Below are 14,342 nucleotides of genomic sequence, written 5' to 3'. Positions count from 1 at the left end.
TTGCATTGGCCATTGCTGCTTCTGACTCAACTCCCTGAAGCCTCAGACTTCCCCAAGGAGTTCAGCCAGATTGCTACTCTGAAAACTTTCCAGTATCCATGGGGATCCAAGCTCCATCTTCACGTTTTACGATAAAGGTTTTAAAGACCTTGGTCCGTGTTCACAGCCTTTCTTAAGCTGTTCTGATGTTCCTTGGCCCAGCTCTGCATTCCCTCTAGCTTTACAGCTGTCTTCTCCAGCCAAGCCAACTAGGATTGGAGGTGGTGTCACAGGCATGTCTGACTGTCCTGATACACCTGAAAAAAGGGTGCAAACGAGCTAGCCAACAGTAGAATGAAGTTTACCAGTACAGTTCCATTGCAGCTCCTTATATGCATTACGCACACAAATACACATCTTTTTTCCACTAGAGACAAAGCATAAAAGCTTCCAGATAGTTAAACTTCATGAGAAAAAAAATATATGGGACCTTCACTGAAGTTAAGTGGCTTAAAGTCGTTCATAAGCATCTTACTGAGCAGGAGATACCCAAACAGTGCACAGTTCAGGCTGAGGCATCCACTGTGAGGAAAAGAAATATTTAAGGAGCTCAGAGGAAGAACTGGCAAAATAAAGGCAAGAAAAAGCAACGATGAAAAGCCCCAGGGAAGAGTCCCAGCTGAGCAAACACCATGCAGGAGCAAATGTATAAGTGATTCTATTAAAATGCTGGAAGGAAGATAAGAGGTAGGAGGGATGACTCAGCAGTGAGCCGAAGCGAGGCCGAGATGCAGCACAGAAGGAAGATTGAGACCGCAACGCCGGCACACAGGTTGGACAGAAAGAAGATAGGTGGTGCTGATGGAGATGTGCTCCTGTCAGCTCAAGGAAGCAGTCAGGTAAGGTCAGTACATCAGTCTCAAGTACCAAGGAGCCCCTAGGGACAGAAATGCCTTTCCTAACTAGGAAGAGCAGGGCATTAAGGCCAGGATGATAACACCACACTCTGGGAGGGGTCCGGAGAGCAGAACACAGATTAGATATTAGGAAGAAATTACTCACTGTGAGGGTGCTGAGACACTGGCACAGGTTGCCCATTGAAGCTGTGGGTGCCACAGCCCTGGCAGCGTCCAAGGCCAGGCTGGATGGGGCTTGGAGCAACCTGGTCTGGTGGAAGGTGTCCCTGTCCATAGCAGAGGGGTGGAACTAGATCATCCTTAAGGTCCCTTCCAACCCAAACCACTCTGATTCTAGAACAGGTCCCAGCTACTCCTGCGAGCAAGGAGCGTGCCAGTGAGATGCAATGTGGTTATGAATGTTTTCAGCAACTCCTTGAAACTACTGGTCAGGCACACACATTGGAGAAGCAGCTTTTGATTTACAGCTGCTCCACAATACCTCAAAAGCTGGGTCTTCTTGTGCCCAACAGACACATACCCACACGGTGTGGTGACTGGCAGAAGACACCCGGTGGCAGTACTCCTGCAGGTGTGCAAGGTCCATTACAAAAGAAAAACCACAAGAAGATGATGCCCTTTGGAAGGAAGTTAAAAACACTGAGAAATGATAAAATCCAGGTTGATGGCATGAAATCTGCTTAAAGCCATCCTTCTAGAGAGTCAGAAAGAAAGAAGGAATCATGAGAGCCTGTTGGTTGGCAATTTGTTCATTTAATCCTGTATGTCCCTGCTTCTGAGCTCTCAGAACTGCCGCCCCACCAGCATCACAAGCTTCAAACGCTAATTACAGCAGCCTGACCTAAGTCCATCGCTCCACCTGTGTAAATCAGTGAAAAAGTATTTGCTGTCTTTCTGCAAAGGGAACTAACCCATGCTTTGGAGGTGGAAGCATCGGTTCTTTATTAGCATCAGCTACAGGAACAAATAAAACTACAGAACCCAATAAATTCACTAAAAATGGTGATTCATTTTTAGTTGTCATTTCCTGGGCAACTGAATTGGGCTGAGTTCCACACTACACTTTACAAGATGCTTTCAGGAGCGAGAAGAGAATTAACATGAGATTTTTTTATTATTTTTTTTTTAACAGATGCAGGAGGAAGCAATCCTGCAAGGTTTACAATAAACAAAAAATAGGATGGGGCACTGAAGACAAGCCAGGGTCACTGTTCAGGCACAATTCCAAAAGCACGGTGAGGTTGCTGCTGCTGTTCTCCCAAGGCAACGTTCTCAGGGCTCACTCTCAGTCCTGAAGTCTACAGGAAACAAAAAGGACACAGGCGTTTTTCAACTGCTAGAGAAAGAATTTCATCCAGACAAGATGAAATTCACCTGAACTTGGATTAACAAACAGTTTCCTTGAGAACACAAGTCAAGGAAATATTATATTCAAAGGGGTACATGAGAGTCTGAATTGCTTGTTAACGTATCTGTCCCAGCCCCAGCAGCAAGGGCCAGCTCTCCTAATTAAGCTCACACAGAACCATAACATTTTACAGGGTACCTATTGACAATGTCCTGCAAAAAACCACTGGGAAGTCCCAGGAATGATGATGCTGGTCCCCACTAGACCTACAGAAAAAGCAAGGTATTTTCCTATCTTCCTTTCTGGTAGGCACAGTCATTTTTCTCATCAACAGAGAAAAAAAAAGACCAACACACAGAACCATGTCTCTTCAGTATGATGAAGGAAAATGGAGAATGCATTAAGACATGGAAAAAGGGAATTTTACAGTCAAAGATACTTGCGTTGCCCATCAAGCCTTACTTGGTCTGGCCAGGAAACCTAATCCCAAGTTTGAGAGAGAGAAAGCAGAGACGCTGAGCGCACCCACGCCTGCGAGGGCTGCCCGCACCTACCTGCGGTCACTGCAGGAACGCCGTGGCACTGCTCTTGTGCAACGTCTCCGAAGCCTGGTGCGCCTGGAGAACAGCCACCGCTTCCTCCATCTTAGGAGAGAAGGCACAAAGGGAGGGGGACAAGTTCAGCAGGAGCACCGCACAAGAAACGCAATATTCCCGGTCCTGAGCTGGCCTCCGTGCAGACCAAGAGGTAAAGGACTCAATTATAAAATCCAAGTCACTGCTTCTGCAGGAGACTGATCAGCCCAAAGACCTCTCTGTCTCTTCCCTAGGGAAATGCTGGGACATCTCTCCTTTCTATAGCAGCAGAACTTCTGTGAGAGAGATCGGAATTCTCCATTGGTGAAGCTGCCTGACACCACGCAGCCAGAGCCCAGGCTCCAAAAAACATCAGCGAGAGGTTGAAAGTGAATCCTGTCTCCAAGAAGCAACAAGGAGATGCAGTCAATTCACTGCAACTATTTTGATGGGAACCAAAGCTAAATGTTCACCAGGATTAAGGAAACCAAGGAAATGCTGTAAAGAGGCAGTGTTTGCTTGGTTTCTCTTCTCAGCAAACAGCATCTCTCCATCTTCCTGCAAGCGACACCTACCCAGGTTTTCCCCTCTCACTTCCCAGCCACTCTCAGAGCTTGGCCTGTGCTTTCAGGAGCTGCTCTGAGCCTCTCCTTTTGATGAAGGTGCGCAGGCATTCAGGCACTGGGTGGAATGCCATCAACCCAGGATCCTTTCTGCTTGCTTTTCCACTCAAAAAAAAAAGCAGCGACTTGCTCTTCCGATGGCTATCAACATCATTGGCCCATCTTGTAGGCGACGATCCCCTTTCCTTACAGCAGCACGTAGCTGCTAGCCCTTTGAGATGCTATTTTCTCAGGCACCGAGTGCCTCCTACCTTGGAGCTCAGGGAGTCAGGAGACTCCAGAAGCAGCAGCAGCTCAGAGTTGTCCATCTCCAGCAGCATCCCAGTGATCTTGCCAGCCAGCGAGGGATGCGTGGCGTGGATCAGAGGGTAGAGGCGCTCACCTGTTCCAGACACCAGGGAGGACATCAGCACTATGCAAGAATTTTAGCATTTTCCAACACAGCGCAAGCCCTTCCACCCTCCCAGCTCCACCCTTTCAACTGAAAAGGGATACAAGGGTAGCGACGGTGGTGAAAAATCACTGCTCCCAGCAAACCTACTCCAGCAGGCACCTGCTGTGGGAGCAGGGCAGTGGAACAGTTAAGTGCTGCCCACCAGCATGCAGGTGAAGGGGCCTGCTCCTGCAGGAGCAGTCTTCTCCTCGGGAGGGAATAGCTGGTCCATGAGCTGCTGTGTTTCTGCAAGGCCAGTGGAGCAGGGCAGCCTCCCTGCAGCAGGGTGAGCGATGCCCTCCCATGCCACAGGCACCAGCCACCCCACCAGCAGGATGCCAGGTGGCACCTGAAACCCAAGGACTGTGCAGCAGTGCCGACCCCAACACCTCTACAGCCACCACACCGTTCACCAGTGCCCGAGAGCGGTGATGGAGCATGGCCCAGAGTCCCGGGGAATTGCAAATGCACCGGTGCAGCCTGGCAGCACAGGCAGGACAGGGCTCTGCCTCTCCTGTGGAGCTCCACCAGACACTGTCTTACTGCCAGGCAGCTAATACAGACAGGGAGTGGTTTTACTGCTTCCCTACCCTTCCAACACCACATAATTTTTTTTTTTTTTTTTTTTAAAGCAGCATAACATCAGAGCAATCCCACAAAGGCTTACAGCTTCTCCTGCCAGCTAGGTTTTCCCTGGTGCATGCAAGCCCACACGCCCTCGCAGCCAGACCTACTCCCGCAGAGCGGCAGTGACACCCACCTATCATTTGCTTCTGCTCCTGCGGAGGGGCTGCTGCAAGCATGGATGCTGTCAGCGGCTCCTGCCCCTGGACATGCACAGCAGGTTCTCCCACCTGGAGAAAAAGAAAAACAAACAAAAAAGAACCCAAAGAAGGGCAGCAGTCAAAGGCTAGAACTGATGTGCAGGTTCCCTGGCTTGCAGGAACAGCGCTGGTCCCCGAGTGCTGCGGGGCATTTCACCCTCCCAAGATGCTGATACAGATTCTGGCATTGCCCGTTTGTATCCAAACACCAATTCCAGGAAAGCCGGAGCCGGGCATTATGCTGCGTGGCTACTGGATCCACAGCCCCAGTTACCTCAGCAGCCCCTGGGAAAGGTCCCCATGGCACCAGTCAAAAACAGAGCCATGGTGCTGCCTGGGGCCAGCGGCCGCATGACCCCAGGGTGGGAGCAGGACTGACACACTGCGGTGGCCGGCCCGAAGCCGGGACCCTGCCGAGGGGTTACCTGTGGCGCCACCACGGACGGCATCTGCCCCATCGGCTGGACGTTCCTGACGGCCGAGGAGTACTTGTACTGCGGGGTGCCCCGCAGCAGGGTGGGCGAGGAGGGCACCCGAGTGCTGACCGTCTGCGTCCCGATGTTGGCTGCAACGGGGACAGGAACGTTTGTAAGGAGGAACCCATTAAACAGATGGCTGTGCCAAGGAGGCTGACGCCACAAGGGCACCGTGCTCAGCCAGAGAGCCTGAAAAATCTCTCCGTGGGGCTCAAAGCAGCCCCTGGGTCAAAGGCAGCTTCCCTGGGACAGGCAGGGCATCGCCAACCTGCCCGCTGGGCTGGGGTGATCGGATTTTGTGCAGAGGGCAGAAGAGCTGGCAAAGGCACCTATGCTTCATTGCATCTCTCCAGAAACGCCCGTCCGCATCAGCAGCCAGAGGATGGGGACAGAAAGGGCAAGTGCCTCTGTCCCCCAGCTCACCCTGGCTTCCCTCCTACAGGGACACGAGGGTAGAGGAATGAGGGGACAAGGACGAAAGGAGAGGGGACTGGCCAAACAAAGTCCTCCTGGTGCCCCTGCTTGTTTCAGCAATGAGACACTCAACACTGAAGGTGACCTTGGGCTAAATCACAGAGCTGGGAGGGCCGCAGGTAGATGCTGCCCCTCCAGGCGGTCCTCTGTTTTGGGGGACATCACCCACTCACCAGGTGAGCAGCTTCCACCCAGCACCACTTAAGCCCCCTCCTCAAAGCCTGTCCACAGAGGAGCCTCGGGGGGGGGGGGGGGGGCATGCTGCAAGCCCTGCTCAGCATCCTCCTCTTCCTCACCCAAAAGGCAGAGAGGTGACAGGACAGCCATGGGGATGAAGCACTCATGGGGTGAGGAGTGCTCTGGGCACCACGTGCAGGACAGCAGATTGGTCACTGCCCTGCTGGAGCACAGCCACCCCATGCTGGCTAGGCAGAGGGGACACCTCAGGACACGGGGACAGTCCCGGCACAGCCAGGCACTGGGGATGCCAGAAGGTCTGGCTCTCAGGCCACAGCACCAAACACCTCTAACACAAGTGGGTTTTACTGGAGGCTTGGCTTTGGCAGCAGTTCAGCCAGAACCTGTAGGAACCTCTGCTTCTGCCAAGAGGTCCCTTCCCAACGTCCACCTTGGACTGAGCGCTATGCCTAGGGTGCCACGGCGGCATCATCATCATCTTTAATGAACATATTCAAGAAGCAGCACCCAACAAGACCAATCTGCATACTGGAGACCTGTCCCATTACCTGGAAGACCACAACCTTCCCCAAAAGGTACACACTGATTTACTACAGACACTGCTCCAGTCCCATCACACCCAAGGGCACCATCTGGACTCCTCCACGAGCAGTCCCACAAACTGAGCCCTCTCCAGAGACAGACCCAAGCTCACAGCAAGCACCTTTGCCAACGCACAGCCACTGTGGCTACATCCAAGCTGGGTCCTGCCCCCACTCACCCACTCTCTGGGCCTGGGGGGGCACACGGGGCACCTGGGTGGCAGCCTGTCTCATGGTGCTGATGTTGGACAGCAGGCGCCGGGGCGGCACAGCAGCCCTCAGGATGGGGGTAGCTGCAGGATACGCTGTGGGAGAGATGGGGTATGTGGTTAATAAAGCGTCTTGGTAGCAAAGGCATGGAAGGAGATGGGGGGGGGAGCGACTGTGGCTAGGGAAAAGCTCAGGAGCATCTCACCTCTGGGGTCAACCCCAACATCTCATCCACCGGTGCCCGTCACCAGGAGCCCTGCACCAAACCCTTGTGCACTTCTCCAGGCAACAGCCCCCCACGGCTACATGCTTTGTGGTGATTTTAGAGACCCTCAGTCTCTAAGTGAGCCCAGGTCACACTGAGAGCCCCCAGGGACAGACAGGCGGACTCACAGGGAGGCCGGGAGGGCTGCGCACTCCAGCGAGTGGCAGGACGGACTGGGACAACTGGGCTGGGGCTGTAGAAGGTAGCTCTGGTTTGTGGCTGGGAAAGGAGAACACATTATCCAAGGTGACCGGGGAGCTGAGCTGAGTCAGATCTAACCCAGAGCATCTCAGCGGCTGCCAGACAAGCCAAAGCCCACGCTCTGCAGCGTGCCAGAGCGCTTTAAAGATCAACCAGGCATGCTGCCTGCATGTCCTCCAGCAGCTCCATTTAACTCCTCCCCACGAGCCTTTGCACCTCTACAACCCTTCTCCCTCCTCTTGTTTCATCGGCAGACTTGTTCTCCATGCTCACGCCCTTCCACCAAACTCCTCCTTGGTTCCTCCTCTGAGGAGCAGTCAGTAGTTACTAAATCCTCAGCGCATCACCAAGAGCACCTGCGCCCCATCAGCATTTTGGCAAGCCCCACCGCTGAAGCAGAAGCCCAGCGCTGATCCCACCGACCCCAGCGCTGATCCCACCGACCCCAGCGCTGATCCCACCGACCCCAGCGCTGATCCCACCGACCCCAGCGCCGATCCCACCGACCCCAGCGCCGATCCCACCGACCCCAGCGCCGATCCCACCGACCCCAGCGCCGATCCCACCGACCCCAGCGCCGATCCCACCGAGTGCCTGGGTTGGCACAACCCGGGATATGCTCCTCATCCCAACTGCCACCTCCCTCCTCCAGCCCAGGGCAAATTTGGGTCCCCGTGCAAAGCTGGCATTCGGGAGCAGGGACTCACCTGGGGGATGGGGGGGATGAAGTACCCCGGGGGGGGCTGGAAGGAGCCCAGGAGAGGGCCAGGCAGGGCCCTCATGGTGGCTAATCTCTGCATGTACTGGTTGGTGAGGATTGCTTTCCGCTCCTCTTTCCTTTGAGCGAGCGCAACGTAGAGAGGCTTAGTGCTGACGATCCGCCCGTTCATTTCTGTCACGGCCTTGGTAGCCTCTTCTGGGGAGGAAAAACATACAAACCCAAACCCTTTGCTGTGGCCACCCTCTGTCATCACCTAAAATTGGATTAGAACAAGACAGCTAAGTCCACAGATCGCCGCAGCACCTGCAAAGCACAGCACGGAGGGGGACATGTGGGACCTGCCAGCCACAGCCACCCCACCGCAACCCCCGTGTCCAGGTTGGGATGGATGGGGCTGCACTTGTGGGGCTTCATGGAGAGGTTTCTGTGGGGAAGGGGAGGATGCACTTGGGCAAAACCAGTAGGTTTGGGAAATGAAGGTGGCAGAGTCTGGGCCAGCCTGACATCCGCAGCCTGTGATCTTCCAGGGGGTCTGTGCCCCAGCCCCCCAGGGCCAGCAATGCTCTGGTGCTTGGTGCCAGAGGAGCCAGCAAGGGCTGGGGATCAGTGGGACACTGTCCCTGCCCAAGAGCCAGGCAGCATCTTTCACTGGCAGCTAGCAGGTTGCAGGCAGCTGACCTTAAAGCCAGAGCATCCCCCCACACCTGTACGCACAGCGTTCAAGAGAAGCTCAGCACCAGAGTTGGTGGCAGGACTGAAGCTTTTACGGTTTTTCAAAAGGCAAAACACCAGCCCATCACCCCGCTCTCCCCAGACTGAGGTGGCTTGTGGGTCATTTCCATTTGTACCAGTGTCACATCAGTCCCAGACCACAGGGCAGCTGTGCAACGCTCAGAATGACGTGGCTTTAAGGTCCTGTACCCTGCATCTCACTGGGGCAACTCAGCAAAGCTACAGAGTATTTGCTGAATCAATAAGCTCCTCAGGACAGCGTGAGGTACAAGTGACGTGTCCTTCACACTTGGCCTGAGGTACAAGCCATCAGCAGGGAGCCATAACTCAACAGGATGACAATCCCGATCCATTTCCAAGGGCTGAGCACGCCAGCCAGCCAACCCCGGGAGCCCCGGTGACAGCCCCAGTCCTTCACCTTGGCACTGGTGATGGTGCCATAGGGAGAGAACTCCTTCCTCAGCCTCTCGTCATCTATCCCGTCATCCAGGTTCTTCACGTACAGGTTGACCCCCTGCAAAGAGACAAAAAAGCACCTTGGGCTCCCGAGGTTTACAGCAGCTTTTCAAGCTGGGTGTGTTTCACCAGCAGCTCAGCCGGAGGGTGGGACATCCCACAAACACGTCCTCTCCAGAGCTGCCACAGGACCAGTGACACGGAGAGGAGCCAGGGCTGCATACATGCTCCATTTGCAGGCAAGACACCCCGAGGGAAGAGGGCACCCAGACTATTGCTGCGAAGCTGCTCCAAAACCTCAGGGAGCTGCCTCATTTCCAGACTAATATTTTAATTTCTAGAAAAGAGCAGATGCATTTGTTCACCTGCCAACATCATCCTGGGTTTAGATCTCTGTCCTCTTTCCTGATGCTGCTTCCCAGGACATCATCAGGCAGTGACTGGACTCCTGTGCAGGTGTTTTTCAGTCTTTTTTTTTTTTTCTTGTGTGTGGGTGGGTGGTTGTTTTGTTTTTTTTTTTCTCCATTGCAGAAGGGACCCAGCGCTGATCTGCTCCGGAGAGCCCTGTGCTGTCCCCAAGCCAAGGATGTCCCTGGAAGCCTGGGGCACATCCCTGGTGCGGACCTGCAGGATGGAACATCCCGCTCTCCCCTTACCTGGTACCGGCTCACTCGCTCCTGCTTGATCTGCTCAAATTTCCGCTTCAGCTCGCTCTGGCGCTCCAGCCGCTTCTGGGCTCGGCCCACGTACACCATCCGCCCATTGATCTCCTTCCCGTTCATGTCGGCCACCGCCTGCCAGCGGAGGGGAGGGCCCTGAGCACCGCAGGAGCCCAACGCCATGGCTCTGCCCTTCACCCCCCATGAGCAGAGACTTTCCCAGGCAAGGGCAGGGAAGCAGCTCTGCTCCCCTTTGCCAGGTCCTGCCCACCCAGACACCCTCCCAGCGCCAGCAACCAGCCAAGCACGCAGCTGGCGAGGTTCTCCCCGCAAGGAGAGGTGGGAACATCAGCAAGCGACAAGCTCGGGGCTGGGACAGCAGACAGGCAGCGAGGAGTTTCTTGCCTTCTGGGCTTCTTCGTGCTTCTCAAAGTTGACAAATCCAAAGCCCTTCGAACGGCCGGTGTTGTCCATCATGACTTTGACACTTAGTGTCTTTCCTGCAAGAGGGAAGGGAAGCAGGCGTCTGAAGGAGGGTGCCCCCCCAGGGGTGCTGCTGGCACACAGCACCGTGCTCAGGAGCCACCATGAGGTGCCAGCCCCGTGGACGGCAGCAGCAGCACAGAAGAGCCAAGTGGGAGCACAGACAGCAGGATCCCCGCCTCGGGAACACGAGGTGTTGGTGGATGCTGCTCTCACTGCTCTGCTTTTCGGTTTCTCCAGCCAGTGCACTGAGTTCCTTTGGCCAGAAGCTCCCATCTCCTTTACGTATGAATACATAAATTGGGTTCGTATGAAGGATATTCACAAATTAACAGAGGTAACAGTGGCCAAGCACGGAGAGTATGGCCCATGGGTTGGTACAGCCCTAAACCCTCTCACAACAGGCATACTCCAGCAATGGACTAAAGAGAGAAGCTTTTTTTTTATTATTTTTCTTTAAGTTCAAATTCAGCATCTCTTATTCCCAGGGCTCCTAGAACCAGACAGCATACTGGTCTCCAAACAATTTAAAAAACTAACAAAACAAACCCTCCACATTTTTATTACCCATGAAAGTAAAAACCTTTTTCTCAGGAGAGCACCTAACAGAAGTTACCCTCCATTGTGGCAGGAAGGTGCATGTAATGACCGCTGTGGCTTAAATTGTCAGGACCTTTGGTGAGGGGGTGCCTGAGCAAGGCAGATGCCACTGAGCAAAGGGGCTCAGCGTTGCAGCCAAGCACTCACCCCAGCTTTCTTTGCAGTTGCCCCAACTCCAGTTTATCAGACACGAGGATACTTTGCTTCAACAACTGTACTCACCAAACTTGGAGAATATTTCCCGCAGTCTGTCATCATCCATGTCATCACCAAAGTTTTTGATGTAGACGTTGGTGAACTCTATCGCCCTAGCCCCAAACTCTGTCTCACGCTCTTTGCGGGATTTGAATTGGCCAACAAACCTGAAGGGAACAAGGAAAGGGACCTGAAACCCTCCACATGCCCTGTGGGGCGAAGATGGACATGGGTACATCTGTCTTGGTGCAGGCCAAGAGAGATCCCATCACCTCAGGCCATGCTTTGCTCACCCATAAACCCACCATGTGTTTCACATCCAGCAACTTCAGCACGTCCCACTCTGGTGTTCCCCTACCCACTTGGCACTACTGAAACGAGGAGAGTAGTAACACAGGGCACAGCCCCACACTGGGGATGTCACCCCAGGAGACCCCAAAGGGTGCCAACAAGTGCCAGCTCTCTTCCTCCAAGGTATCCCCAAGCCCCTTGGGCAGCTGCTTGCCTCAGCGGGGACAGGGATGTAGAGAATAAGGTGATGCAACGTAAGCAGAGAGCTGAAGAACAGAATCTCTTGCTGCCCAGATGATCTGATGCTGACAGCCGAGATGGAGGACCAGCCCTGCTTTGCAGGCACTCCTTACACTGCCTCAGCAAAGCACACAGCCTGGGCTTGGGCTCCTTCCCCACCACCAGGAACGGCTCCAAACCACTATCACACTTCCCCCAGCACTGACCACAAGTGACTCACTGCCCCCGAGAGCAGCGCAGCCGCCGTGCCCAGCAGGGACAGGGAGAGAGCGAGCAGCAGGAGGGAGCAGCCTGAGCAGGGCAGGCTCTTGCTCCTGAGCATGCACCAAGGCAAGGGAGGAGCAGAGCCAAGGAGACACTCTCCTCTGGCACTTACACCTTTCGGTCATTGAGCAGCATCCCATTCATGGTCTCAATGGCCCGAGTTGCTGCCTCGTGAGTCTCAAAGTGAACAAAGCCATAGCCACGGGATCCGTTTTCATCACAAACCACCTACAAACACAGAGCAAGGAGGAAGGGGATGGGTGGGAAAAGGGAGGAAAAAAAAAAAAAGAAGAAAAAACCCTAGAGCTAGGCACTGGTTTTCTCCATGTTTGCACACGAGTAAGTCGCAGGAAAACCCACCCTCGTTTCCAAGGATATTTGCCCTCCCTGACACCCTGCCTCTGCTGCGACTGAACTCTGTTGGGACGTTGGCAGCAGGTCAGGAGCCGGGCAAGCCCAGGGCCAGGTCCCCAGTGCTTTGTATGATGCTCAGGAGCTTGCGGCTCACCAAGACGCGAATGCTGGTGACACACTGCGTTCAGACAGGACAACACACAACGTCTCTATGCAGGGACTGGGAAAAAGGAGGGGCAGGGAGAAAAGCCCCTGTTCCCAAGGGAGAGTTCTGGCTTCAAAGCAGGTGAGAATTAGAGGAAACTTGTCGGGAAGCGAGATGAGAAAGTGAATTTCAGCTGGCTGGAGAACACGGGGCAGCTCTGCAGCCAGCCCTTTCCCGCAGGGCCCAGGGGCACGTGTACCTTGCATGACAGGATGTTTCCAAAGGCCGAGAACGTGTCATACAGGGCTTTGTTATCAATGGAGTCATCCAGGTTCTTGATGAAGACATTTCCAACCCCTGACTTCCTGAGCCCAGGGTCCCGCTGGGACCACATGATGCGGATGGGACGGCCTTTGATCACCTCAAAATTCATGGTGTCCAGGGCTCGCTCAGCTGGCAAAGAAACAAGTATACAGGGGGAGAGAGGAGGGTAACAGAGACAGAGCCCTTCACATCCTACAGCAGCTCAGACAGGCACAGGAATCAGGGATACTGCTGGACAGGGGTTCATTAACTTAGATGAGGCAGGCAGCTCTGCCTCTCAGGGCAGCAGGGCCAGGCAGGGGTTGCTCTCCTCTACAGCCGCATCGCTCCTTTTTTAAAATTATTTTTTTCCCCTCCCCGAAGCATGTCCAACTCCCACAGGATCATCCATTTCATTGCAAGCTCCAGTTTGGCAGATGCCCTGGAGACCAAAATCCTTCCTGGGTGGATGGGTTGGGCAACTAGCCCAACACCTTTGCATCACCACTGCCTCGCCTCGGCATGAAACACCTTTCGGTTACAGCACTCTATCACCGTGACCACTGCCAGGAGAGAGACCTCGATTCACACCATGAGCCAGCGGGCGGCTGGCTGCCCCAGGGAAAGGCAGAGGGGGTTTTGCTGCCCTTCTCCATCAGCTCATGGAGGGAGGTAACTTGCAAGGCACCTTCCTCCCACCGCAAACCCAAAGCCCAGCTGCCACATCCTTTCCTGGTCTCTAAGAAGAGATGGGAGTGGGATGGGTCACCACCTGCGAGCAGGCTGGGATTAGTTACAACCCAAACTCAACAGCAGCAGAATATTGCCCAAGGCCCAACGGCTGACGCACCCGTTCAGACGATTGCTCCCCCCTTTTCAGCCGCCTGCCCTCCAGCCCTTGTGCACCCGAGCCCCCAGGGGCTGCGTTACTGGCAGCGTACCATCCACAGGCTGCTGGAAGTTGACGTAGGCATAGCCCAGCGACCGGCGCGTGGCGATGTCCCGGCAGACCCGGATGGACATGATGGGCCCAGCAGGCGAGAATTTCTCATAGAGCATGGCTTCGGTCACGTCAGGGTGGAGGTCTCCCACGTAGAGGGAGGCTAAGGGGTAGCCAGGGCCGCTGGCGTTCATGGTCAACCACAAATCTCAGCTGTGGAGGAAGACAGACCCAAGGCTACAGGGCACAGGTTTCAGACCACACGCAGCAAGCACAGACGCACACTGGGGCCGGCCCCACTGCAGCAGCGCAAGCCATGCCCTCCCCACCGGCAGCGGCAGGACCAGGAATGGCCCAAGGATGCTCCCGTTCCCAAATGTTTTAGGGACGTTTCAATGCCGGTGCAAGAGGCAAGGTGAGGTGCTCTGCACATCACAGCCCTCGCACACCCGGGGAGCGGCCAGAGGGACACACCACACACCAACATGCCCCTTTTGATGCTCAAAAGCCCAAGGTAAATAAAACGGACTTTAACTCCTCAGACGGTAAACAGTCCTGGGGACCTCCAGAGCCTGCTGTTTTACACACACACACAGAGCCCCCTCCAGGCAGCTGCCGAGCCGGAGCAGAGCCGGGGGGGCACAGGTTTGCCCCGCTGCATGGCACAGCCCCCCCGAGCAGCCCCGCACCCCTGCGGCCAGGCTCCCCCCAGCCCCTCCACCGCCAACAAAGCAAACACGGGCTTTCAGCCAGCTCTGCCCAGCTCCCCAGCTTGCTGGCCAGGCCCCCAGCACAGGAGAACTGGTGCTCGGCCTCTCGCTGGTTTTAGCTGGGTGGAGTTGCTCGGGGAGGTGA

The 14,342-nt window shown here is 54.9% G+C and overlaps 1 protein-coding gene across 1 annotated transcript; it reads right to left on the bottom strand.

Moving 5' to 3' along the window:
* Positions 1 to 1,930: 1,930 nt before the first annotated feature.
* On the bottom strand, positions 1,931 to 14,107 carry PABPC1L (poly(A) binding protein cytoplasmic 1 like). The gene is made up of 15 exons (XM_040609757.1): positions 13,489 to 14,107; positions 12,504 to 12,697; positions 11,858 to 11,973; positions 10,978 to 11,117; positions 10,078 to 10,172; positions 9,670 to 9,807; positions 8,976 to 9,071; positions 7,812 to 8,078; positions 7,032 to 7,122; positions 6,608 to 6,733; positions 5,125 to 5,264; positions 4,636 to 4,729; positions 3,694 to 3,824; positions 2,799 to 2,888; positions 1,931 to 2,194 (listed from the first exon to the last, which is right to left on the bottom strand). The coding sequence occupies exons 1-14, from the start codon at positions 13,679 to 13,681 to the stop codon at positions 2,805 to 2,807; spliced, it is 1,905 nt and encodes a 634-aa protein (XP_040465691.1). The 5' UTR covers positions 13,682 to 14,107; the 3' UTR covers positions 1,931 to 2,194; positions 2,799 to 2,804.
* Between the last annotated feature and the right edge of the window lie 235 nt (positions 14,108 to 14,342).

This window comes from Falco naumanni, chromosome 10, assembly GCF_017639655.2.
Source record: "Falco naumanni isolate bFalNau1 chromosome 10, bFalNau1.pat, whole genome shotgun sequence".
Taxonomy (NCBI): domain Eukaryota; kingdom Metazoa; phylum Chordata; class Aves; order Falconiformes; family Falconidae; genus Falco; species Falco naumanni.
Note: the sequence above shows the minus strand (reverse complement) of the source record. Positions and strands in the feature narration are given on the sequence as shown.

What these genes read in the sequence shown, in the direction of transcription:
- PABPC1L (XM_040609757.1), bottom strand. Translation starts at nt 13,681, where the DNA reads ATGAACGCCAGCGGCCCTGGCTACCCCTTAGCCTCCCTCTACGTGGGA. An exon ending in CTTCCAGCAGCCTGTGGATG is followed by an intron (nt 12,698 to 13,488) that starts GTACGCTGCCAG and finishes TTTCTTTGCCAG; the next exon opens with CTGAGCGAGCCCTGGACACC. An exon ending in GCAGCCCTCCCGGCCTCCCT is followed by an intron (nt 6,734 to 7,031) that starts GTGAGTCCGCCT and finishes TCTCTCCCACAG; the next exon opens with CGTATCCTGCAGCTACCCCC.